General features: G+C 40.4%; 1 protein-coding gene across 6 annotated transcripts; it reads left to right on the forward strand.

Moving 5' to 3' along the window:
* Positions 1–27,257, forward strand: cdc42 (cell division cycle 42). 6 transcript variants are annotated; one of them, XM_069919128.1, is made up of 8 exons: positions 57–107; positions 3,048–3,226; positions 6,773–6,881; positions 18,856–19,016; positions 20,270–20,342; positions 21,285–21,394; positions 22,215–22,412; positions 26,312–27,257. In XM_069919128.1, exons 4-8 carry the CDS (start codon positions 18,912–18,914, stop codon positions 26,402–26,404), a joined length of 579 nt encoding a protein of 192 aa, XP_069775229.1. In that variant the 5' UTR covers positions 57–107; positions 3,048–3,226; positions 6,773–6,881; positions 18,856–18,911; the 3' UTR covers positions 26,405–27,257. The 6 variants fall into 6 exon arrangements, with proteins under 6 accessions (XP_069775227.1, XP_069775231.1, XP_069775229.1 ...); XM_069919130.1 differs by lacking the exons at positions 6,773–6,881; positions 26,312–27,257 and adding an exon at positions 24,750–25,073 and having other exon boundaries at positions 46–107; XM_069919125.1 differs by lacking the exon at positions 6,773–6,881.

Here is a 27,257-nt window from a genome sequence, read left to right on the forward strand (position 1 = left end):
GAGGGAGCGCGATGACGTAGTCGCGGCGTGCCCCTGCAGCAGTTTAAAGCTGTGAAGGAAACCCCGTGCAGTCGCCAACGCCCGGTGTCGTCGGAATCTCGGTGGGGGTGAGTGACCATTGGGCCAACAACCCAAATGGCGAGCGGCGGGTGACTGGCTGGCACGGGTCGAGTCGCCGCCGAAACGGGAGCGAGGGAGGCGCTGAAGTCCGAAGGGGGGAGGAGGCGGCGGCCGCGGCTCGATGCGGTGAGCCTTGGGCCTTCGCTTCCTGCCTCACGCCGGCGGTCCACACCGGCCTGGGGGCACCGCCAGCCGTGGCTGAGCCCGCTCTCCCGCCCCTCCCTACCCCATAACCGGGGTGGGGTGGGGGGGGGGAGGCTGCCTGCCTGTCGTCGGGTTCCTGCCACCCGGCCGGAGCCCTGGATCCTGCCTGGGTGGGGCGGTGCTGTTCGGCCCTTGGCCTCATTGCGGCAGCAGAAGCTGAGGAGCGGGGGGAGGGGAAGGGGGGGGGGAGAGGGGGGGGGAGAAAGAAGTGAGATTTATTTACTAGGCTCCCCGTTAAATGCCGCAGTTTGTAGGCGTTTTCCTCACCAAATTCAGGCCGAGAGCATCTCTCCCTCTCTCTCTCCCCCTCCCTCTCCCTCCCCCTCCCCTCCCTCCCCCTCCCCTCCCTCCCCCTCTCTCTCCCTCCCCCTCTCTCTCCCTCCCCCTCTCTTCCCCCCCTCTCTTTCCCCCCCTCTCTCTCCCCCCCCTCTCTCTCCCCCCCCTCTCTCTCCCCCCCCTCTCTCTCCCCCCCCTCTCTCTCCCCCCCCCTCTCTCTCCCCCCCCTCTCTCTCCCCCCCCCCTCTCTCTCCCCCCCCTCTCTCTCCCCCCCTCTCTCTCTCTCCCTCTTTTTAAAGAACTTGGTTTTCTGTTTCAAAATCGCTCCTGTCTTGCAGGGAGTCGAAGAGTAAGGTGCCACTTTTGTCCTTTTGGTGTAAGATTTTGTGCAGAGTGGCACTCCGAGCCTTGAGCAAAAATCCTCAATTTGCTTCTCTTCCTTTCAAGCTCGTCAACTTTGTAGCATGGGATCCTATTTTCCCTTCACTTTCGGTGTGCTTTTGTTTTTAAAGATCCCAGTAAGGGTTTTTTAAAAAGGTTGGCATTTAATGGGATGTTTTGGTGTGATCCTGGTTTGTTGTCAAAGATGAATGATTTAAGTTGGTAGCATTTCAGTTTGGGCTCCATGCTGTTCATTGGGGAACAGCATCTATCTACTTGTTGGGTTGTAATCTTTCCTCTTTGAATAGCTGAAATTCCCTGTAATTCATGGGATTTGCCCATTTCCCACCTTAATGATTCAGAAGTGACGATTTCCAGGGTTGTGAAATTGTCAATCAGCACAGATCTGTTATGACTTGTCATGTACATGACGGAATGTGCTAATGAAGTATTTTGGGTCATTCTTGTACTCATTTGACTAATTTGAATCCAAGCTTTTGGCTGCTTTGGAGACGAGTTATTGGGATGATATTAAATGACTCCGACGTGGGTAGTGGTTTGGGGATGTTGGTGTTGCTAATCTTGCATTAACAGCAAGTCTGTAAAATACTTTGGTGTAAAGTCGAACCATAGTGTATTTGTTCAGCGTGTTCATTTTGGATACCTTTCTCAATCTTTAGGACCTGTTTGCTTTAGTTTTAAAGATAATTACATTGTACTTGATGTGTAAGGTTTTGGGGCAAATGCAGACAAATGGCTGTAGCTCAGATAGCATAGATTTGGGCCAAAGGACTGAATTCTGTACTGTATAACTGACTAGAATAACATTCACAATTTGAAAGTCATTACTTTTGTATTTTGGTGAGCATGGCAGTGTGTGCCTCTCATCTGATGGATTTCTAAAATGTGAAAGATGTAACATTAGACTTGTTCTTTCAAGTCTCACTTCCTGTGAGGAAACTTTGCACTTGAATGTTGTGGTTAGTAGCCTTCACTGTCATAAAGTTACATCAGCATTTCTTGGATTGCATCCTCTGTGATGCAGTTCTTCCTCCCCAACTATTGCGCACCCCCACCCTGGCTCCTTCCACTGTGGCTGCAGGAGGTGCAACAAACAGGCCTTTCAAGTGAAGCAACATTTCACTTGTCCATCCATAGGACTTAGTTACTACATTTGGTGCTCCCTTTGTAGCCTTCTCTTCATCAGAGAAACTGGTCGCCGATTGGGAGATCACTTCGCCCAGCATCTCCTCTGTCTGCAACAACAGTAACCTCCTACTAGCCAATCACTTCAATTGAGTTGCACTCCCAAGCATGCATACCTCTCCATAGCCTTGTGTACTATCTCGCCCTGACCACTTGCAGATTGGAGGAACAACACCTTATTTCCACTAAGGCTCTGTTAGCTCAGTGGTTAGAGCACTGACATCGTAAACTGGGGTCATGAGTTTGTTCCACACTGTGGCTTCATTTCTGTGAGGGATGCTGGACAAAGTAGTGACTCTGTCTTCCTTACAGTAGACAAAGTTAAAGAATTTAATGTATGTTACATTCTAAAATGTAGTATTGCGTGATGTGGATGTACAAGTGAAAATGTTGCTTCACTCTAAAGGCCTGTTTGGGACTCTGGACCGTGCTGAGGGAGGAGGTGTGGGCGTATGTTGTACCTCCTGCAGCCACAGTGGAAGGTACGGGGGTGGGGAGACGCGCAATAGGTGGAGAGGGATGAGTGCATCACAGAGGATGCAATCCAAGGAATTTTCCATCTGGGCACTCTAGCCATATGGCCTTAACATTGACCTGCTTTTTTCTAAACTTGCCCCCTTTCTAGTTCTCCCCTTACCCACCCAGTCATCTCTCATGCCCCTGATTGCTGGTGTCCCCTCCCTCCCCTCTCCACCTATCATCTCCTGGCCTTGCCAGGATTTGGCCTGTGCTGAAATTTCAGTGGAAACAATGACATAAAACTTTGACTGACTTTATACCTTGTATAAGGTGGAGGGGGGGGGGGGGGGTGAGAATTAACCATGAATTCAGGGACTTCAATTCACGATCTCCTCTTTAAGTTGCTATATATACTTTGTTCCTGCTGCTGCTCTCTGGAAAGAGGAATAGGTGCCACAGGACTCTCACCACCAGATTCAGAAACTGCTGCTACCCCTCCACTCTCAGACTCCTCAACAAGCAAGGACTTGTTTAAGGATTCTACACTTGATTTTATTAAAAATTCTCTCTGAATTTCACAGTAAGTTTGCTTACATTCATTATCTGTTCACAGTTCTTTATTTCTTTACATGTGTATGCTGTATATTTCCTCTACCAATAAGTGATAATTCTGCCTGACTGCAGGAAAAGAATCTGAGTTGTATGTGATGTCATGAATGTACTCTGACAATAAATCTGGATCCTTCAATAATAACTAATGAGTGCTAATGAGTTTATTCTTGTACCATGTGCAATGTACATATGCACCAAAATTCTTGCTGTAGGCAAACAGCTACTTTTATTTTTTTTAAAATCTTCGATAATATACATTAACCCAGTTCAGAAATCTTTTAATAAATAGAAAAAGTAATATTGTTATAATTAATGCAAGAAAAAGAAAAGTGGTCTTCCGGTAGTGCAGACAGGACTCTGGTAGGGTAGTAAGGAGAGGTTCTTGAGCCTAATAGGTGTTTGTGGGAGGGGGGGGCAAGGGAGGAGAAAGGGAGGGAGGAGAGGTGCACCTGTTCTTGAACTTGAAGGTACTAAACTTCAGCCTGTACTTTCCCCCAAGATAGTAGCGAGAAGAGATTATATCTAGGGTGATGGGGGTCTACCATGATGGCTGCATTGTGGTAGTCATTGATGGCTCGCGTGGAGGACATCAGTGGATGAGTGGGGGGTCAGCCTGTGATATCTGTGTTTGCTACTTTCTGCAGTTTTGTGTATTCCTGGCATGGTTGAATTTTGCTCGTCTTGGCAATTCTGTCTACTCACCAACCTGGTGATGGAGGAGGATGATGCCTGATTATTGTCTAGTGTATCTGCTAAAGCAAGGGCTAGATTGAATGTTCCAGCACAGCATTTGCTTTTTCAACAGTTTTTTTGTCTTTCCTTCCTCCCCCCCCCCCCACAAAGTTAGTCATTGAAACAGACCCTTCAAGCACATTGAATCTGCACTGACATTTTGCACTCATCCCATTTAAAAAAAAAAAAAAAAAATTTGTTCCTACATTCTTTTTAACTCTCCCAAGATCCTAAGAGGTATAGTGGCCAATTAATCGACCAATCCACAACTTTGCGATGTCAGAGGAAGCCACTGCATCTAGAGGAAACTTGAGAGAATGCAGAAACTCCACACAGACACCAGCCAAGATTGGGATTGAACTCTGATGAGTTTCTCCAGCATTGTTTATACTTCAACTACGATGTCTGCAGACTTTCATGTTTTACTTGTGTTATGGTAAAGTTGTGTAAGACATTGCTGAGGCCAAATTTGAAGTTGTGTGCCATTTGGCCACCTTACTACAAGAAAGATGTCAATAAGGTTGAAAGAGTGCCAAATGATTTATTTGGATGTTGCCGTGACTTCAGGAATTGAGTTAAACTGGTTTGTACTTTATTCCTTGGTGCGTAAAAAGAATGAGGGGAATGATTTGATACTCGCATTGAGGTTGGGTGAGATGGAAACTAGAGCATATGGTTTCAGGGTGAAAGAAAGGTTTTGGGGGAACTTCTTCCCACAGTAGTGGGAGTGTGGAACTAACTACCAGTTGAAGTGGTAAATGTGGACTTAATTTTGACATTGAAGAAAAATTTGGACAGGTATATGGATGGGAAGGGTATGGAGGTCAATGGACTAGGTGCAGGTCAGTAGGACAAGGCAAAATAGTAGTTTGGTACAGACTAGAAGGGCCTGTTTGCTGTGCTGTAATGTTCTAGGAAAGCTTTTGCCAAATCTGAGGCATCAGCTCTACTGGAACCTCTGGAATTTGCTGGCATGGGCAGCTGTGGAGGCCAGATTGTTGGGTGGATTTAAGCAGAGATTGATAACTATTTGAATAGTCAGAGTAGCATCAAAGGTTATCAGCCGAAGTCAGGGGAGTGGGAGAACAGATTGTTTTATGATGGAATGGTGCAGTGATTTTGATGGGCCCAATGGCCTACTTCTGCATCTTGAGCTGTAAGGAGAAGTTTGCCTCTACCATCCTTCTTTCAAATAGTTGCTGTCTCCATGTTCTAGCTGAAATGGAAGAAAATTTAATCAAATTGGTTTATTATTGCTAATTGGAAGGATAAGAATTTAAAAAGGTTCTGTTTTAGCTTTCTCAAGATTGAAATTTTTTTCAGCATAACTGAAACTGGGCCAGGTGCTGGGTGGTTTAAAAATATTAAAACAGGAGGGATTTGCAAAGATTCAGGGGATTCAGAGCATTCACTTTCTCACACAAGCCCCTTTTACACTTGGATTCCACTAAATCGGCCATTCAGTATCCTGGGAAAGGAATGGTATTTGTGCTGTTCACCCTTGACCACTCTTGACTGGGACACTGCACTCATTCACACTTGCAAGGACTGTTCTACCTTCTACCGATAACATCATGACCATAGAGTGATGGTGGACCTGCCCTAAATCCTGATCAATGTATTGTTATCTTTGAACAAAATGAATCAAATACAATATAATTTAGCTTTATGTACAGCACAATATGAGACCTTCAGCCCTGTTGTTGTGCCAACCTATATAAAGCTTTATAAAGTGCTAGCAATAAATAGCAATTGTTAAACAGCGTGGGAAAACTGGTGGTGTTATTATGCACAATTTAACCAGCATTGGAAAGTTGGTAGTGCTATTGTAAACTATTTAAACAGCGTGGGAAAGTTGGTAGCACTAACGCGCACAAAGGGCTGTATGCACGACTACATGCATGGCGGGGTTTCTCTAGCCCTTTTTCCACTGGCACCCTGTCCCAGGAATTAACTGGGACAGGGTCAAGTGGAAAAAGAAAACTGTCAGCACGCCAGTGTCAAATGACGTCATTTCACGATGGAGATTAACCACCTCTACCCCCATCCGTATCCCCAATGCTGCTGATAAAAAAAACCAATGGAAAGGACAACAAAAGTCACCTGTTTCCAATTGAAGGTAGAACACTCCGATCCCAGTTATTGTGGCACAGTTGAAACGGCACAAAGGGCTTCCTATTCCAGACACTGCCCAACCAATTAGCTTGGATGCCAATGGAAAAGGGCCTTCTGCCACATGGCATTCTGGGAAGTCAGCTCCACCATCGCTTTTCCCATGATCTTTCCCCACACTGTTTAAAAATTGTCTGCTAATCTCATGCAAGTGGAGATTTTTCTTTTCTTTCACACAAGACTCTTTTTAGCCCAGTTTAGCCATCAATTCCTAGGGCCACTTGCAAGTGTGATAGGGTCTATAGAGAGGACTGCCGTGTGGTAGATATGTAATAACCATATAACACTTGTAGCATGAAAACGGGCCATCATAGCCCTTCTTGTCCGTGCTGAAACACTAGTCCCACTGACCTGCATTTTTTTTCCCATAACCCACCATACCTTTTTAATCCATATACATATACAAATTTTTCTTAAAAGATAATATTGTACCTGCCTCCACTGGAAGCTCATTCCATACAGACACCACTCTTGAGTAAAGAAGCTTCCCCTTGTGTTGCACCTAAGAGAGGAGGGTCATGTATGATTTGGAGAACACTGGAATTATAAGGGAAAATAGCAGTGAAATTAAAAAGGCAGTTGAATTTTATTTTAAAAAAATGAATTGCAGGACAAAAGACGTCAAGGACTGGAGGCAAACTGGAGAAACCTTGAGGTAGTCTTCAAGAGGTGGCTAATGCTGATCTTGAAGATGGGATGTGTGTAAACAAAATAACTAGGTAATGAATTTTAAAAATTTGAAACTAAATTGGTTTTGCCTGATAAGGCTGCAAGGCATTAAACTGCTTTAAAATTTTGTTTACAAATGTAAATCTGAGTAAAATGGTCTTTTTACCTTGGATGGGATTACTTCCATCCACAACTGAGATAAATCTAGGAGTAAATACAAAGCATACTTGGCCTCTCAGCAAATTGTTCTGATGTCCCTGAAGCTTCCCAGTAGTTCTTTATGCCATTGGCTTGTAAGTGTAGCTATGACCTTTTGGTAAGTTGAAGGATTTTTAAAAGATGTTACAGTCATGTTTGAATAAATTGTCCTGCAGTATTCTATTGAATTGATGGGGTGAGCCACTTAAGATGAGTTAACTGAAAACCACTGCAGTTCACACACAAGTGATGTATAATTCTGATTGAAGAACATGTTTATTCCAATTGTGATTTTTACCAATTTTATCAGCCTGTTCTATGATTTGATCTTGAGAATTGCTAAAATCCTAATTTTGTTTAGCTCTTCTAAAACTGAATTTAATTCTTGAAATACTATGTAAAGACATTACGCAGAAGATTGCGATGATGTAATTTCATCAGGAATAATTCCTTCTACTTGAGCCCCAACTGCTTTGTGTTGAATTGAGCCAATTAAGTCCTTGATAACCAGTTTCTGATTGAATCACTCTACTAGTGGTCAACAAATAGGGTATGAGAAGGTTTTTCAAAATTTGAATTGGTAGGTCAGTTGGAACTGACGACTGTTTTGCACTGAGGCTAATGGATATTGTCAAATGATTGAATTTAGGCAAAAAACAATGCTTTTGTCTGACTATATTACCTGGCAAACCTCCAAGTTACAAACTATCAATATTTAATTAAAAAATCCAGTTTTTAAAAATATAGTTGCACAGCCAACTTGAATAACCTATATATTTGACCAATTTTTAAATTGAAATGTGTGGTGTGCCATGTTTCGCTGAACTCGCTTTAGATGAGTTCTTCCATATTTGTATATGAAAGTTTGTGTTGTGGGAATCAGTAAATGAACTATTGGGCTTGATGCACAAGGTTTGGTGTTTGAAAGCAGGAACCTTGCATGCAGGATACTGGTGAAGCCACATGTGCCCAGTTTTGGCTCTTGGTGAATATCCTGGTCTTTAAAGTAAAGCAAAAGATTCACTTGGCTATTTCCTGGAATGAGGGTTGTCCTATCTTAGTATGCTTAAAAAGATCTATTAAGTTGAGAATAGGGAAATATTGAAACAAATCTGAAGACTTGGTTGCAAGATTGAGGGGTAATCATTTAAATGTGAGGCCTGCAGGAACATGTAAGGTGGTGAATCTCTGGAATTCTTTATCGCCCTAAAGTTGAGGAAGCCATATCACTGGAAGTATTTAAAGAGGAAGTTGATTACTTGAAAGATTAGGGAAATAATAGCAATGTCAATTATCTACAATATTGAATGGCAGCCTCCTTCTTGCATTAATCCATGAATTAAAAAGACTGACATAGTTTGGCATGAAACTTGTTAATACAAAATGTACTACAGTACGTTTCCCCATATCCAGAACCTTGGGTCTGGATGGTTTTTGGTTATTAGATATTTTTGGTTAATGGAACAAAATCGGGGGGGGGGGGGGGGGACTGCACAGTAGCATTCCCCTGTCCCCAGTGCTGGTCCATGAGAGGTTTGCTCTCCTTGATGATGCTGGGACAGCTGAGAACTAAGTACAATGGTTGGGAAAAGAAGAAATGGGAAGAGAGGAGAGGGCGTTATCTGAAATGAGGACAATGGCGTTCTAATTTCTTCTCTTGTGCTGCCTGACCTGCCAACTTCCTCCATTTGATCACTGAAGGCTGCTTCAGAAGTCAGAAGATTCAGCCTGCTTCTGACACAGTGTCTGTCTTCCTAGCTGATTCTGAGCTCTGTGGCGACAGAGCATCAGAGCTCCACTTGGGCAAGTTGGATGATGAATCTTTTCAACTTGTGATGTCATGTTGATGCCAAAAAAAAGTTTGGTTAATAGAACTTTTCAGTTAATGGAATTTCGAATATAGGGAAATGTACTGCAATGCAATACACTTTGAGGGAATCTAGAAGAATGACTTGCTGCAAAATCTTGTTGACATTGTCTGAAGAGATAATGACTGTAATCCTATATTCCCTAGTGTTCTGCAATGTATGTTGCCCATGCAACAGGCGAACTGGTTCAAAGAGTCACAGGCAAGTCTGCGGCAGATCTGACTGAGAGATCCTCGGAGTGGCAAGGTTCTGAGGGATTTAAATGCATGTGAGAGTTCTATTAAATTCAGTTGGTTCGACTCACTTTAGACTCTGTTGTTCTTTCGCTCACTGCATGCCTTGTGCAACTACATTGGTGACCCTGACAGTCCAAATCCAATTTGATCCCAATGATGACTGACCCAAGCATACAGAATGCAATTTTACTGAAACTGCTAACTTTCTGGACCTTGCAGCTGCAGGTCTCACTTGAACAGGCTGAAGCCCAATTCCAGTTCGGTAAATCTTGGATGCCACAAAGTTCTACTGTGGTTGGTTCATTCGACCAGGAAACAGGCTCTTCAACTTCCTACACCAGCCACTGGTTGTGGACAATCAAGGTGCTCCTGATCTGTACTTTCAGCCTCTCCCACCATGAGTGCGCAGCACGGTTACTCCACTTGGATGGCCTAGGTGACTGCATGCCATTGGTGTTAATGAATGAGATGCTGGCACTAGCAGATGGCTAAATGCCACGTTTACTGTTCGAAAAAAATCTTGAGCAGATGTGAGAAGATACCTGCCTCCTCATCGCTGATAATAATTTCCGTGACCCACGCAAAATAGCAGCCTGGGCAGATATCCTGTCTAAGCAGCATGGCGGGGCCTCCATCAACCAAGTTGCTGTGTCACACCCCAAGGCTTGGGCCTTCCCCATGCCACCAACGAAGCCAGTGACGCCTGCAGCAGGGAGTGACCCCGAGTTTGGACTGTTGGTGTTTTACCACCAAAAGGGGGGTTGAGGAACCCATGTTGCCACCCACCCTGTTCTTTTCCAGGAAATTTTAATGGCTAAGGCGACTGGCCACTGTGTTAGCTTCGTTATGGGACTGACACTCCAGGTGAAAGTTCCAAGTAAACTTGGGTGTCGAACCACGACACCTGTGCCATGAAGTCAGAACTGGTGATCACTGCTGCCAACAGCAGCTGTATCTGCACATACAGCATGCGAACCATCCCACCATAGTTCAGTTCCAGCCGTTTCACCTGATCAATTGCACTGGCAGCAATGTCGCTGCCTTTATTGGGTACAGATTTCCTCTTGGTGCACTGTTTCCTAATGGACGTCAAGGGATGGCGCCTAGTGAATGCCAAGACCTTCTTGCTCGGCAAAGCTAAGTTACTGGCTCCACACCCAGAGCTGGAACACCCTGTGACTGCCACCCCCATGCAGATGAAGGTCCTGGGAAAGCATCATCTGGTTCCAAGGAATTTAAATGCGTGCGAGAGTTCTATTAAAGTCAGTTGGTTCAACTCACTTTCGACTCTGGTTCTTTTGCTCACTGCATGCCTTGTGCAACTCCATTGGATAAATTTAATGGATGGCATGTAAAATGAACTTTGCATCTTGCCGCATGACAAAGAACTTGAGCTCTTAACAGTAGGCCCTTTCAGGTGGCCTGAACACCCCATTGTAAAGCTGCATATTCTCTCCCTTCTCCCCTCCCCCCCGCCCCCATGCGGCTAAAGACCTACTCACCTGAATGTTCCAAAAGCTCCTCTGAGGCGCCTGCCCCCACCCGCCTAGTTACTCACAGTACTTGATCAAGTACTGAGGTTCAGCAAGGTGCTTCGCAAATGCAATCTGAAACTGCTAATTATTGTGGCTTGAAAGTAAATACTGTAACATCCAGTGAATGTAGAATCAAATGCTGTTGTTGAAAGCGCCTACCTACATGTCATCAAGCAAGCAAAAAGGAAATCTCAATAATTGGAGCCTTTGAGTATCTACTAAAATCAAACTACACAATTGTATTTGGATCAATTCTCCTTGCTCCAAAATAAAATGGGTGTAACTGGATTGGTTTAATACTTTTAATGCAGATATGTTGCCCTTTTGGAGCCCTAGACATAGAGACAAGCCACAGCCTCCAACTGTTTGAGCTCTGTTTTCCTGTAAGTGTATCCCATTTGGATTTTGACCAAATATGTGGACTATCCTTGATGATTGAGTGAAATTTCAACACTGCAGTGGATTATTTTTGAATGAGAAGGCACGATTTGCATTAGTTGTTGCTCTGCATAATCTCATTGATCAGATGGTACTCATGTGAGCCCTTGCCAACCAACAGTAAAGGTCGGAAATTTAAGACTAAATAGCTGTATGCACCCAGTTTAACTGGATTATAAATGCCACTGAGTGGTTGTAAAAAAAAAAAAGTTGCTGTTCAATATAACTGCCAATATGATCCACACAACTGAAAGGAATGCTATTGTTGAATCTTTAAACCAGAAAGATTTGATGAAATTTACGAACTGCAGATGCAGGAATGAGATGAAGGAACTCGATAGATCAGACACCATCTGGGTGCCAACTTGTTGCAGTTTTACGTTGGTTCATCACCGGGATATGCTGCTTTGAATGTACAGAACAGTTGTGCAGAATTTAATCAGCCTGCAAAATCAGTCCTTGCTACAGAGAAGAAAACAGCTGAATTCTGGATTGCAGAATACATTCCTTCCGAAATAAATTACATGAAGTGCAATGTACTTTCACCTCTCACTTTCTTAACAGCAACAATGTCAAGACTTTGTATCAATAGTTGATACTTTTTGATGGCCTTGATGCATTTTTAGTTTGCCACAAATTAGTGGAAAATTTGCAGCATCACATTTGCTACAGTTACCTTGTGAATAGAGCTGAAGCCTGAAGTTAGTGATACCCATGTTTCATTGTCTTTGAAGGCAGAGAATAACTTTTGTTTTCTAATCTGTCATGAATACAAGCGGTCGTTAAAATAGTTCTTGTGTCTAGTCATGTGTTAACGGAGTCTAGGTTTGAACTTGTATGCACTTGTATTGCTGAAGGGTGCCAGATGCCCCTATGTTGCAGTACAGGTTGAAATTTGCATCCTTTTGTTCATGCAATTAATCAGCAGTTTGTACTTGACTTTTTTTTTGGCAGGATTTGATGTTTGGAAGGTTTCAGATTTATTGTCAAGAGTGCATACATCACATGCAAGCCTTAAGATTTCTTCTGCCTGCAGGCAAGGCAGAACCACCACTAATTGGTAATGCAAAAAAAAACTATGTAGCCTAAAACTTGTAAATGAACAAAGAGAGACAATTCATTGTCTCATGTGCTCTCTTCAGTTAATCCTTTCTGGTCATTCACTTCAATGTCCAATTCTTTGGTCCTTATTTGGTCAGTCAAATCTTGTGAACTGGTGTGTATTTGAACTGATTTTTAGTAAAGGGCAGAAAAAGTTTTGCTTTGCATACTTGCCTTAGGGATGCAGTGGCCAATCACTCATTCCCGTCACTTGCCCTGGTTGTTGCAAATTGTGTAATTGGCTTCATAATAATTTTTATTTTGGTCCCTGCCATATTTGATTGAAAATGTAAAACAACGACTTTGATTTCTAAATGAGAATCCATGTATGACACATTTAAAATGAGATTGTAACCCTCCAGACAGCGGCAGGTTGGAGTGGTTCCAAAAAGTGCCTTCAGCTTTCATTACACTTTGGTGATCTCGATACAAGTAGAAAAGTAAATATTTTACTTCCAAGCTGACCGGATTGGAAAATTATTCTACACAGATTATTGGTGGGGCCCTAGTTCCCAATTTACAGCCTATTTGGCTCTGCAAATTTCAGTGTTAATAAATGAGATTGTAGTATGACAGCTTAATCATGGGTGGGGTGTTAGCTGGGACACACTCTTAGCACCCCTAACCTAGTCTGTTGCATTCAGTTCTCTATGCAGCCTCTACATTTGTGACCAAGTGTAGTTTAGGCACCTCCTTGCTGTCTGCCTTGATCATCTGAAGCTCTTGGTTGTAAGCCACTTCGATTCCTCTTCCCAGTCCCACACTGATTTATCCTTGACCACTAATGATAGAGTGAAGCCAAATGCAAATGAGAATAACAGCCCCCCTCTTGTTCTGCCTGTGGGTAGTTATAACCCAACAGATTGAACACTGAATTCTCCTATTTCAAGTAACTTCACTTCCTTACTCTGTCCTTCTAATCTCCTAAGTCGCTTGTTACCTTGTCTTTTCAGCCCCCTCTCCAATCAACCCACTCCTCTATTCCTTCACTGGTTCTAACTGCTCACCTTTCCTCCTTTGGATCTGCTCTTCCTTTGTCAGATAATCTGCCATTCTTCTTGACATCATCCCTGGGTATCTTGAGAATTCCCCTCTCCTCCCACCTGACTATGCCTGGATCCACCAGCTTTAGCCCCACTCCTATCTCCTCACTTTTGTACCAACTGTCTCCCTCAGTCCATGAACTACAAGATATAGGATCAGAAGTAGGCTATTGAGACTACCCTACCATTTAATCATGGAGCATTTTCCCACTCTGCCATCTTTCCATAACCTTTTGATGCTCTGGCTAATCAAGAACCTAACAATCTCTGCCTTAAATACACACAATGACGGCCTCCACGACTGCCTGTGGCAACAAATTCCAAGATCTACCACCTTCTGGTGAAAGAAATTCCTCTGTCCTAAGCAGACATCCTTCAATCTTGATCTGAAGCATTGACCGTTACCCTCCACAATGCTGTCTGACTTGGGTCCTCCAGTAGTTCTGAGCTCTGGATTCCAATATTTGCAATTTTGGATGCGTAAATACCGAAGTACAATTTTGCATTTGCATAGAAATTATTCATTCATTGGAAAAAATGGGACTGTGTACTCAATGCAAACATAAATGTGGCATTAAACAACTTTTACTCCCTGCTAGATTTAATTTTGCTATGGAGTGTTGTAGAAATTGATTTAAAAATACTGTCCAGGGCAACCACAGTCGAAGGGATTCTGGGCTAGCTTGTAGGCTTTGGTGGTGATGGACAATTGGGGAGTAAGCCCACAGAGGGGAAGATGCAATCAAGGGCATCCTCTGGAGAATTTGGGTAGAAAGTTGGGGTGAGAAAGAAGAGTAAGAACTGAGGTGTAGGAGAAACATGAACTGGATGGATGAGGAAAATGAATATGATCCTGAACATGTGGAAAGTTTATACAGCAGAGTCTAGCATGCAGTTGTCATGTAATTGGTCTAACACTTTCCTGTGCCAAGATGCATTATATTAAATTCACTCTGCACACAGAAGTGCATGCTTAAACTCTTAATTGTGTAGGAGGAAGCATCTGCAGCTTGAGAAAAGTTGGCTTTGAGCTAGTCTGAAGTTGACATTGTTTTTTGGAGGGGGGGGGAGAAGTGCTGTAAGACTTGACTGGATGTAGAAGACTATTACATCTCAAAATGAAATGTTGCTGTGCAGAACTGGTCAAGATTTACTGACTACAAGTGCAGCAGTCTGGGGAACCACTAAGTAGGATTGGAGAAGTCAACTTTTTTGCAGCCTGTGGTTGAGGGCAAAGGCAGTCTTCATACAAGCTTGCATTCATTTGACATACAACACAGTAACAGGCCCTTTTGACCCAGGAGTCTGTGCCACCCAATTGACCTATGCCCCTAGTATCTTTTGAATAGGGAGAATGTCTGGGGCAGGTGTTGGGTTAAAGATCTTGTTCTCATAGCTCTGCTCTCAAGTGCTATTGCCTGCCTTGTGACATACTGCAGATGTTGCAAAACCAGAACATCTTAAAATGCTGAAGGGACAGGCAATGTTTCAGGCTGAAAATCCTGGATGTGGACAAACTTGACTGTCTGTTATCACCCATGAATGCTGCTTGACCTGCTGATTCGCTCTCTTAAAGTCTGGAGAGGAGGAACATTCAATTGGGGAAGAATTAACCAATTGTCCTGGTTCATGTGGGAATCTAACAGGAAGCTTTGCTGAGGGAATATAAACAGCTTTCAAGATGGCTTTCAATTGCAGGGTACTAGGAAAAACCCACTTTGGGATGGGCTCAGCATCCTCTGGAGTCTTTAAATCCTTAGGGGATAGAGGGTGTGGGCAAATTCTGGTGAGGGTGAATTTAAGGTTCTGATCCATAGATGCTGTCTAGCAAGTATTTTTAGCTTTTTGAGTTGTATCTTGTGTACAGGACAAACTTCTTGTTTTATCCCAGTAATTTTGGAGAAATCCAGCTATTTGTTATTTCCAGTAGCCATTGGTTTTTGTCAACCAACACAAATTGACATCCTTTGAAACTACATTAGCTTGGCTTTGTACAAAATTGTTTTTCCCCTCTGGACAGGGACAACTTTTGACTTGCAAATGAGATGCCTAGTGAGTTCACTGCTAGTGAGTTCTGGACTTTGATTCTGAAAAATGGCCAATTTCCATGATTTAGAAGTAATGGTTATTCCTGAATTGAAACCAAATTCTCATTGTATGTTTGACAACAAAATTATCAGTTAATTTGGAAGCCAAAAAAGTAAAGGTACTCCAAGCATCGAAAGAAGAGAATATGTTTTAGTAGATTTAATTTGTAAATTAATCCATCTTAAACCACCGAGATATTCCTGATGATGAATCCAAACAAAATCTAATATTGGCTGCCCATTCATAAAACCTATAGTTGAGTAATGCCAAGCCTCCTTTTTTAATATTTTGAAGAAACTTTTTTTAAGATGGGAGGGGGGGCGCTTATTTTTCCATATAAGAGTGTCCATTGAATTTAAAAAGGATTTAAATATTTAAAAAAAATTTAGGTAGGATATTTATCTTGATAATATTGATGTGTCCAACTAATGTCCTTGAAAAGGGTGTTTAAAAACTTGACATAATTTATTGAGTTTTCTTGAAACAAATTATTGAATTTTGTAGTAATGGTAATACCTATATAGTTAAATTGGTTTTTAACTATTTTAAAAGGAATAGTGGAATATAAAGAGCAGGAAGAGTTCAAAACTAGTATTTCACTTTTCTGCAAATTTAATTTATAACCAGAAAATTGACTGAATTGATAAAATAGATGGAATCGATCAGACAGGATTCGATTAAATTCAGCAAAAGATGGTCTGCATAAAGAGACAACCTTATGGATAGTTCCAGCCCTAGGGATTCCTGAGATATCAGCTGATTGCCAAAAGGCCACTTTAGGTGGTTCTAAAGGCAAATTAAATAGTAATTGGCTTAAAGGGAAATCCTGTCTGGTTCTGTGATACAACCGAAAAGGTTTAGATTTAATTGAGTTAGTAAAAATTGAAGCTGTCGGTGATAAATTTGGGACCAAGCTTAAATTTCTGTAACACACTAAAGTGTTCCCATTCTACTCTATCAAAAGCTTTTTCAGCATCTAAAGAATAATACATTCAAAGGATTTGATTTCAATTCAGGAAACATTTTGAGTACCATAAATTTTTATTAGTTCTATTTTAGGTGATTCCTTCGTATTACCTCCAGTTCAAAATATTGGTCAAATTTGGGTATCCAATCTTTTTTATTGACAAAATCTTGCTTTTGAACATTGATCCACCAAATTTATAATACCTGAACACTTTTTTCATTATTTACTTTTAAGACCGAGGGACAGAATTTAAAAAGAACAAAATTTTCAACAGTTAATTTCTGAAACTACATGGAATTCTATTCTGAAGCAAGGGCATTCATCCTGTTTGTGCCAGACATTATTACAATTTAAGTCCATTTAGGTAAAATCTAGTCTAATCTTTCTTCTAAATGTGATTAAATATATAACTGAAGAAGGCACACTCTATCATACATTCTGTTCATGTCTTTCCAATTTTTGAAAAGCACTGTTTTGTACCTTGGCTCAATCCTTTTCTTGCTTTTTTTTGGAATCAGTGGGCTATCAGGTCTGCCCCTGACTGCTTCACAATCCCATGTAGTTGCCCTCACCTCCCTTTTGCTCATGGTTGTCTGATATGATGGCATGTCTGACTTCAGAAAAAAAATTAATGTTCCACAACTAAAATGAATCTTAATTTTGCTTCCTTATGGGGTTCTTTTAATTTCAAAATTTGTAAGGTTCCTTTACTTGAATTTTTTTTGACCTCCTTGATTATTTTCCCTTTTTATTATGTTTAGCCAGTAGCCTCTGATGGGAGGGGGTTGACAATTAGTATAGTGTTTTAGGTTTTTTCTTTTCAGTTACATAGGTCTTAACACCATTTTTATTATGTGTGATTTGTTAATACTTCATGTACCTATCTAACATTTACTTGGTGAAACCTATAAAAATAATGAAAAAGAAGTGATGGTCATAACTTTTTCTGCACAGGATATTGATCTCGCACAATGTGAAGATTAAAAACTTTTTTGGTGTGATGCTTTCAGCCAATTGTAGCACAAGAGGCTTTGTCTTGTGATCATTTCCATATGCTAGTGTACTTTCTAAATGGCTAATATTTGACTTTGTTCTTCCTTGCCTGAAGTTGGAGATGTTGGACATGATGGTGCTTGCAATCTGTAAGAAGTTTGTACATTCTCCTTGTCTGTGGGTTTCCTCCTGGTGCTCTGGTTTCCTTCTGCCCTTCAAAAAGTAGGGAGGTTGTAGGTCAATTAGGTGTAATTGAGAGGCATGAGTTCATGTCCGGAAGGGCCTGTTAATGTGCTATGTCTTTAAACTCAAATACTTAATTTAAAAAAAAATCCTCACTCTTTTGTAAAAACTCTAAATGAAACTTGTCCTTGCCTTTGGGGAGAATCCACAATGTGGAAATGTAATTAAATTGTTTTTGCTCTTGGAAGTTGAAAATGTCAGTTAGCAGACGGTACTGTTGCAGCTGCTACACAGATTGAAACTCACTACGACCATGTTGGGGGGGGGGTTTCAAATGTTTTATTCAAACTTCGCGCTTCTCTTTAAGGGCGGTGATGTCACCACGCTCACCCGAGGTGCGCGCTTTGCCACGAGGATGTGTACCGCCACAGTACAATATTTTCTAGTTGAAATCTGCACTTTCCATATGTGGAGGTCCCTGACTTGGAAATTCCAAAGGCATAATTGCCATTGGAGATTGTATTAAAGTAGAAGGAATTCCACCTGAATGAGACAGATTAGTGCATTTATCCTCTAATTCTTAATGAGGAATGAACTCTCCTATTACCTATCTGCAAGGTGAAATGAAGTTATCCAATTTGTGCAGAAAAAAATTGTTTGGTAAATGATAAGAAATCGCATGACATTGCTGTTCAAAAATGCCAAAATATTCTTGTTCAGAAGTCACTAAAAGGACGCTGTTTGCACAGCAAACATTTGATTACAGTCAAATGTTGATGGTCTTTTCCGGAGGATTTGAGTACAGGGCCAAAATACTATCAGGCCTTGGTACAATGTACAGTTTTGGTCTCTTGCCTTTTAATGTCCTTGCCATTAAGGAGTGCAGCGAGGTTTCCTAGACCCAATACAGACTATTGTTTTGCATGTAGATAATGAGGTGAATATTGGGGGGAGAGGGAGCTTCACATGATAACTGCAGAGGCCATTTCTGTTGGCTGAAGAGGCAAAGTTCTTGACCTTTAATTCTGAAACTATGAAAAGGAATTTCTTCAGAGGGTGGGGAATCTTTCATTTCCTTCCCCAGAAAGCTTTAGAGATGGTTCTTGTGGTCATTCAAAATGCAGGTTATTTGGAATGCAGGGCTGATGGTGGAAATGACAGGGAATGAAAGGTGTAAAGCAGGTTTGAAGGGTTAGATGGCTCTGAACTATTTCAAGTGTTTGATTCAAATAATGTCATCTTTTCAGAGATGCTGTTTGATTAGAAACTTGTTTTGGAAAGCAGATGGGTTAGTAATGACATGTACCAAGCTGGCATTCTTCCTGTTTTAATATTTTCCTCTTCTCCTTTCCCCCCCCACACACACACACACAGATACGGCAGTAGGATTCCATACAGTAAAGGTGGAGACCTGAAGGCAACCTACAACTATGCAGACTATTAAATGTGTTGTAGTTGGTGATGGTGCTGTCGGTAAAACTTGTCTCTTAATATCCTATACAACAAACAAATTTCCATCAGAGTATGTTCCCACGGTAAGTATGATCATTAAAAAGTAAATATGGCAGATGTGTAATTTGATTAAAATCTCCCATGTCATACTTGTCCTTTTTGGCCGTTTGTGATGTGCTCGGCCAGGAATTGTAAAATCTTGAGAGAAAGTTGTCTGCTTTTGAGAGGCATTTCTGAATGTTGTGTTCTAACTGCTGAGACGAGTATTTCTCATTACAATATGAATACAAACACACGTGATGACTTGAAAATGTTTTGGATATTTTTGGTAAGGTGTATAAAATGGTTTTTCTTGATAAAGTACGAAATAGTACATTGGTACATATCAAATCATGTTAGTATTTTCAGACAATGGCCTATTGGTTTATTAAAGGATGAAACTTTATTGAATATAAAAACATGAATTGTATAATGGAGCAAGTTTTGCCATTGGAGTAGACCTATTGATTAAATTATGTATAATAGAGCAGTTGTATAATTCCCTACCTTTATTGGATAGTTCAAGCCCATTGTTGCTCCCAAGTTCACTGCAGTATTCAGAAGTCTGCAGCATAATTTGTCTCAGAAAATTTGATTTTTGGATCGGAAAGCATAACTTTACTCCCAGTTATTGGGAAGAGACATTCTTCGTAGCTAAAGGCAATTAGTTAGATTCAATGTCCTGATCAAATAATTACTTTTCTAACATTTAAGTCCTATTAAATCTGCTTATTTGGGTGACTTAGTAAAATGAAGACATAAATGAACTGTAAACCAGGTTAACGTGAATGGTCCTTTGTGCTCTTTAACAGGAGAAACGACATTTTAAACACCCCCATAAAAAGTTTGATTTGTGGAATTATTAAAACTGGTCGTGAAGTTGGAATTAATGTTTGTCTATCTTTAAGAATTGTCAGAGTATGTACCTGAGGGGTATTTGAATAGCTGGACTCTCCCTGCTAATTCTATTGAACAATAAGAGTCTTTCACTCTCAGCTGAGTCCTCTTTGGCTTGTGGTTGTGATTGGTTACCTGATTAATTGAATAGGTGACTTAATGACCCATTCTCGTATGCAAATATACGAGCAGAAGTTTTGGCACAAAATGTTTGAAGAACTCTGCTATTTGCTTTATGTTTTGTATTTGCATATGAGCTCATTACAACTGTGGAACAGTGCTTTTGAAAGTAGAGTCAAGTCAAATTGGCCATATTGGGAGAGGTTGCTTCCCTCCCTGGCTTTGTCCACTTGTGGAAGAGTTGAAATGCAGGTAATTTATCCTCTAAATTGTTTTGCAGGTATTTGATAACTATGCTGTGACAGTTATGATTGGAGGGGAACCATATACCTTAGGACTGTTTGACACTGCAGGTACGTTGGGTTTCCTCTGGTTTCATTTAGGAATTGGGCCAAAGTTGCTTTAATCAGTGTTTCATGATTGCATTGATATCATGAGTGGAAAGTTGTGTGCATAAGAATTGAGTTGGAAATCATTTATATTTGGCACTTAAAAATATCACCAGCATGTATGGGTTGAGTTGCATTTTAAGTGATGTGTACAAGAGCTGGAAATCTTGATATTGTATTTGTGTTCGAACCTATATTCTTAAACCTTGTAAGGAATGTTCTAAATGAAGCAGATATAAATGCGCTATTATTCATAAAGCCTTTTTAAGGAGACGGTTGACATGTTTAAAGTGTTTAAAGTGAATGACAGATACTAATTTTCTGTACTGTTGCTTAAAAAGTTATTAAAACACCAGCAATGCTTGTAAAGAAAGGAACTTGTGTTAAAATATCCACTGATTATACAGCAAGCCCCAAATTTGATAAGGGCCAACTGATTTTAGCATTTACAACATTCACTAATCTTCATACCAGAGCTGACTCTCAATTCTAGAATGTCTTCATTTTTGTTGAGCGAGCCATTAGACGGTATTGATCAGATTTTGAAGTCGTCACCTTTACTTATCGTTCATACCATGATCGTATGTCAAAGATGAGATAGCGTTTCTCCGGGTCCACAGCATGTTTACATCAAAGTTAAAGTAGAAGTTAATTGCAATATTAAGATGTATGCATACGAGTCCCTGGTACCAAGGTATGCTATGTGCATAGGTTCGGGGAATTCAGGAGTCTGACAGCCTAGGGGGAAAAACTGTTGCCCAACCTGGACATGTGGGCCCTAGTGCTGCAGTACCTCCGACCAGATGGTGGAAGGGTGAACAATTTACTGATTGCCCAATCATTGGGTTTTGCATTGGTTTATTTTAGCATTTGACAATTTTGTCTTGGAATTTAATTTGTCTCCAGGTCAAGAAGATTATGATCGATTACGACCACTGAGTTATCCACAGACTGATGTTTTTCTTGTGTGCTTTTCTGTGGTGTCACCATCATCATTTGAAAATGTCAAAGAAAAGGTTTGTATCCTTCAGTGTTAATAGTTGCTCACTAAAACCAGATATTCCAAAATTTATTCCATTGCTTTCAGTAGATGTGCCTTGCTGCTCTTTAATTTTTAAATTCGATGTGATAATAGTAAGACAACTGCTTCATTTTTTTTGGCAATGATTTTCTACTCCTACTTTCAGGGAGAGACTTGTGGCAATGTGATGTACAGAAAAATGTACAGAGATAAATGTGTAGACTCTAAGTGTTGCAGTTTTCTATAGCAACTTTGTGTTGGTGTTTTACCAGTTCACTGGCGTCGCAATACAGGGCAAGATTGACAGACTTGCTCTGATGGGCAAAAGCGAGTCCTTTTAGAATCTATTACTAATATTGTATTCTTGTATTTAAAAATGAATTCAAAGTACTGAAGTTGAAGTCCAGAGTGCCCCAGATTTTAGTCGAGTTCAAAGCTCCAGAACAGTGTAAACTGATGTTGTGTGCCACTGGGACCAGTTGAATTCGAACTATGGCACATTAACCTTTGAAATAGAATTACTACTCTTGCAGCCACAGGACTCTGGACACACATGATACCTAATGCCTTTGCGTTTTGTATTTAGAATTGACTGGCCTTGCCAAACATGGGGGGTGTGGGGGTGGGGTAGTGTGGTTTGGAATGAGGATCTCCAATATAGAAAGGTTTATTTTTCATAAGTGTTGGATAATTCCATGGTCCTGTAGACTAACTAAACTATTATGAAAAATTTTATCAAATTAAACTCCATTAATGAGTGTCTCTTCTGAAGCAAGTTGAAAATAAGAAATGATTTTTCCTGATTCTCAATACAGTGGGTGCCTGAGATCACTCATCATTGTCCAAAGACTCCGTTCCTGCTGGTTGGGACTCAAATCGATCTAAGGGATGACTCTTCAACCATTGAGAAACTTGCAAAGAACAAACAGAAGCCCATTATCCTGGATAATGCTGAAAAACTGGCCAAGGACCTGAAAGCTGTCAAATACGTGGAGTGTTCTGCCCTGACACAAGTACGTTTTCCATATTATCCTTCTATTGGTGCTTAATTGTTCAAAATATCTTTCCAAAGATGCATGGTTATGTTCAAGTAAACTGCCGGCAACCTTATAAGACAACCTTATTGCATGTATTTCAAAGCTTGATACCCAATGTATGCATTACTTTAGATAAAAGCTAAAGTGTAAAGTATTGCTATTTTTTAAATTTTGAATCCTTTGCTATCAAGCACAAATGTCCAATTTTCCGGAGGGATTAGCAGCCACCCTTGCTTTACTACACTAGCATGGCTAATGAAATAACTGCTTTGTGCAATTCTGCCATTTTTTTTCTCTCCTTGAATGACTTGTCTTTTGCACGACCATTGTTAAAGATCATTAAAGCTGAGAATTCCCTCAGGAACAGGCCATGTGGGTTTGACCTTCTAGTCATTGCACAGTGATCTAAAATTTTTTTTTCTTGGAACGAAGTTTGAACAATTCCACGGCAGATGTTGCCTAAAATATTGCGATGTGTCCAAAATAAGCCACCTGACGTGAGCTTCAGTGAAATGCCTTGACGCTTTGGCCAGAGTAGCAGTTTGAATTCTCCATGTTTTTGTCCCAGAATAACTAATCTTAATGAATGCAAAACTTGTTTGTTGATTGGAGTAGGGGGCAGTCTATTTTTTTCCCCTTGCTACATCTCTCCCACTGAGGTTCAGACGAGGGCTTTGTTTTGGATCCAATGTATTCTTTCTTATCCTTGAATAATTCCACTCTACCTGATGTATTTGGATGCTCTGTTTTCCATGTTTTTATAAGCAATAATGAGTTGTTAACATTGGCCTGACTGTTTGGTGGCGGAGGAAATGAAAGTTCATTCACTTGTGTCCTTTACACCACTTGTATGGGATGATGAGCAAAGAAAGCTTGATGTTTCTTGCTGACAAATGACAGTTTGAAATTCAATAGATTAAAATGTTCATTTTGCTGGTTCTGTTTCTATCCCCCACTTTTACTAACACTAAAGCTCTACTTTGGAGTGTGTGGGGTTGACGCAGAATTTTTGTCCTTGATACCTGTTACTAATGATCTGGGTGTTGCTTTATCTTACAGATGTGTATACTATATCAACTTCTGCTCTGACAAGTTTGACTGTCCCACATGAGTGACCCAATGTAGCATTTAGGGTTTAACCCCAGGAATTTTGTCTAATGTTTGTTGGCAAGTGTTACCGTGGCACTCATTTCCACTGTTTCCTTGACTTCCCCTTCTCTCTTTCTCTATTCTAGTGAGAGAATCTGGACCCAATTTGTGTTTGTGCTTTATGTAAAAAGCATTGTTCTTTTCTGAAAGAGAACTTAAGCTAGTTAGCAAGTTTCATTCCTTGACAGTAACAAATTATTTAGTTTTAGTGAATTTTGATATACCTTTTAGAAGAAATAATTTGAAAGAAAAGTTGCAGTCTGCAGAACCCCATGATTGAAATCTTGTTCAGAATTTGTAATGACCAAGTCACGAAATTCATTGTTCTGCAGCAACCTCATGATGCAAACATTTGTATAAACCATCTTACAACAATAAATAAAAATTGCACGAAAAAAAATCAAAGTAAACCAGTGTCTTTGGTTCATTGATCAATCTGGAATCTGATGGCAATGGAGAAGTTGTTTTCCTTGTGCTGCTGAGTTTTATTATATATTGGCTAGATTAGCAAAGCTAAATTTTAAAACCACAGAAAAAAACTTTGCCATAGTTGAACATTTCCCAACGAAAAAGAAAGCAGGTCCTAACTTTCAGCAACTAGACTGTTTTTTTTTTTTTGAAATGGCATCCCCACATCATAATCTAAGAAACAATTCAAATATAATATTCAGTTGTTTGCCCTCATTATCAGCTTTTGCCATTTGAGTAACTGGTCAAACATGGTAACAATCAGACAGAAGATGGAAACTTCCTGCACTTCCAGATGATGCATTTAAAGTCCTTGTCAATAAATTTAAAAAAAACCTTCTAAAATCCATTTTTTCCCCAATCCTCTCCTTTCAAAATAACCCAGATCCTCTTGAATTTGGTGTGTTAATGCAAATAGGTGTGACAGTTTTCAGATTATTTGCCTGCTTTTCAATATTTAAACTAACATTTTGATGTTGGTGTCCATGTGGGTAATTGTTTTTGAGGATTTTAAGCAGGTGTGTCCCCCACCCAGATGCATTGGTCCTGAACTGTTTTGTTGTGCATGTTGGATAATTTAATCTCATCTTAAATGGATGTTGTTAAAACTGTCTTTCTAACCCAAATCTCTCCTCTAACTTCGTGCTGTTTTTCCACTCCCACCCTTCTCTTTCCTCCCCACACCTTGTCTCGTAGAGAGGTCTGAAGAATGTTTTTGATGAGGCTATCCTAGCTGCTCTCGAGCCACCGGAAACTCAAAGGAAGCGGAAATGCTGTATATTTTAAGTGTCCCTGTTTTTCTGTATCCAGTCCAATAGAGATGCTGTTTAAATGAATCCTTTTAAATTGTTTTCTTATCTCCATATGGATATGTAAAAGTTGCTGGATGCCATTTTGGACCTTTCCAAAGTTTCTACTCCTGTAATTGTGATGTGCATCTAGGTATTGTACAGTTGCACCTTCTCATAGGTGTTGATTTGGTTGAAATAAAATTGATTTGATGTGTTCTGGTTCACATAATGGAGAGATGTGTGAATGGATGGGTCCATGTCTTTCTTGCTTTATCCTTTGCAAGTGTGGCAAAATAACAAAGGGGCACTGTCTGTGTAATTGTTGGTCATTGGCTAAATTTAATTCAACTGAATGGTAACATTGCAGTATTGCCCCTGCCTCTACTGTGACTTCTGTGCCAGAGATGTAACATCAAATCTTTGGGTCTTCAGTACCCTAGTAATAGATGTAGAACTCTACCCACCAGTAACTTTTCCCCTTTATATTGGATGGCTTCCCTCCACGTACCTTCAATTTTTGTTTTGCATAATGTCTGTAATTAATTGCAAAATGTTGATTGAACTTCAATCAAGTAAAATCCTTAGCATTGATGTAAGTAGCAAAGTAACTGGAGACCTTGGGTACTATTTGCAACAGGGACTGCAGTGCTTAAATAGTAAAAACTGAGCTGCAACTAAATTGGGGTTAAAGAGTTCCATTTAGTTGCTGAATAAATGGAATTGTCTTAAATGTCAGGTGCTTCATATCTACTTATCAAAGTTATTAATATTGTATGTTCTCGATATTATCAAGAATCTGAACCACTTTGGCATTATCAGTTTTTAAATCTATATTCATGAAAGCAGTTTTAATTTGATGCAAGGCAGTTTAGCTATAGATCCTTTTTTGGCTGGGACCAAGGGTGTTCGTGGTCGTTGTATTGTGCAGTAAGTTTTTGTAGAGTAGTGTATAGTAAATATCAGCATGTTAGAGGGCCAATGTCCCAAATGCAGGTTTTAAAATTGTATTGCTATTTGATGTGTGCAAGGGAAATGCATGTCTAGTTAATTCTAGTGTTGCTCTGAGAAGTTAATGAACTATTTAAGTGATGGCAAAGACCCTCCTGGCTCAGCTTCTTGCCAAAAGTGAACCTGTAAACTTTCAGGACTTTATTATTTATCTATTGTGGATGAGCTTTCATTGGTACTTTGGGACTGAAATGGCTCTTATCAGAAATACTATGCTATTAGAAGAGAGAAGGAGTGTTTTCTTCAGTCTAATCTGCCTTTTGATTGCACATGGTGGAGTCCTAGGAGGGGAAAAAGTCCTTTAGAGATGGTATAACTTACTAACAAATCTCACCCATTGTTTAAACTGTGCATCCTCCTATTTGTCAGCAAGAGTTACCCAGCTGTTTGTTTGGTTCTTTGTGTTTTTTCTTTTGAATCTGTAACCATGAGACCCCACCTTTCTCTCCCACTTTTCAGAAAGGACTAAAGAATGTATTTGACGAAGCAATATTGGCAGCCCTGGAGCCACCAGAACCTAAGAAGAAAAGGCGTCCTTGTTCACTGTTATGAGCAGTGTCTGCAGGCTGACCTATTGAAGCATTGTTTAAAAAAAAAATTAAATCGTCCTGCACACAACCACGAGGGCGCTGATGGGAGGAATAGAATAGCCAATGGTAAAATTTGTCCCCTTCTAATGTAACATTTAAGTAGACATAATGAATTTTCTGTTCAATTATTTTCCACTGGATACTTGTCCACAACTAGGTTTTAATCTGCTGTTTATAAAATTCCTTGTCACAGGCATGAAACTTGCACAGTATTGCTTCTGTTTAATGAACGAATGGCTTTTTTTAAGATTGCCACACTCCTAAATGCTACATCCAGCAACCGAGCATCACTGTTCCACATTGTGTCACCAAGCTACATTAGTCTGATGTCACAAGGCGAAAAGATTCGCAGTTGCAACTGAGTCCCTTGCACCTTGGTGTACATTAATGGGGAGTTTTAATTTTTGGCTAAATTCTGACTGGATTGTTACATGCAATATGAGTTTTTGTTTCTATTAATCCAAATTTGGAAGGCCAAAATTATGCCATTAAGTTCAAGGATGGGTTGCAGTGATGGCACCAAAATGGTTTTGGCCCAAGCCGAGCGTTGACCTGCAATCTGATCAATGAATGAACTGTTGAGATGCTGGTGATGGATTGTTGTGCTTGGGACTGATGTACACGTGCAGACTAGATTCCTGTGGGAATACAAAAGGATATCTTGTAGAGTTCAGTGTTAAGATTTGACCAAATTTTTTGATTTCCATTTTGAAGTGTTCCATTATCCTTGTAACTTTGGTTTAAAATGATCTTATTTCATGTTGAGTTCTTTGTATATGCTTTTTTCAAAATATTAAACTTTGTTAATGGCCTTA

This window comes from Narcine bancroftii, chromosome 2 (genome assembly GCF_036971445.1).
Source record: "Narcine bancroftii isolate sNarBan1 chromosome 2, sNarBan1.hap1, whole genome shotgun sequence".
NCBI lineage: Eukaryota > Metazoa > Chordata > Chondrichthyes > Torpediniformes > Narcinidae > Narcine > Narcine bancroftii.

Coding starts and splice junctions, on each gene's coding strand:
- cdc42 (XM_069919126.1), top strand. CDS start 18,912: ATGCAGACTATTAAATGTGTTGTAGTTGGTGATGGTGCTGTCGGTAAA. Junction 19,017..20,269: donor CATCAGAGTATGTTCCCACG/GTAAGTATGATC, acceptor ATTGTTTTGCAG/GTATTTGATAACTATGCTGT. Junction 20,343..21,284: donor AGGACTGTTTGACACTGCAG/GTACGTTGGGTT, acceptor ATTTGTCTCCAG/GTCAAGAAGATTATGATCGA.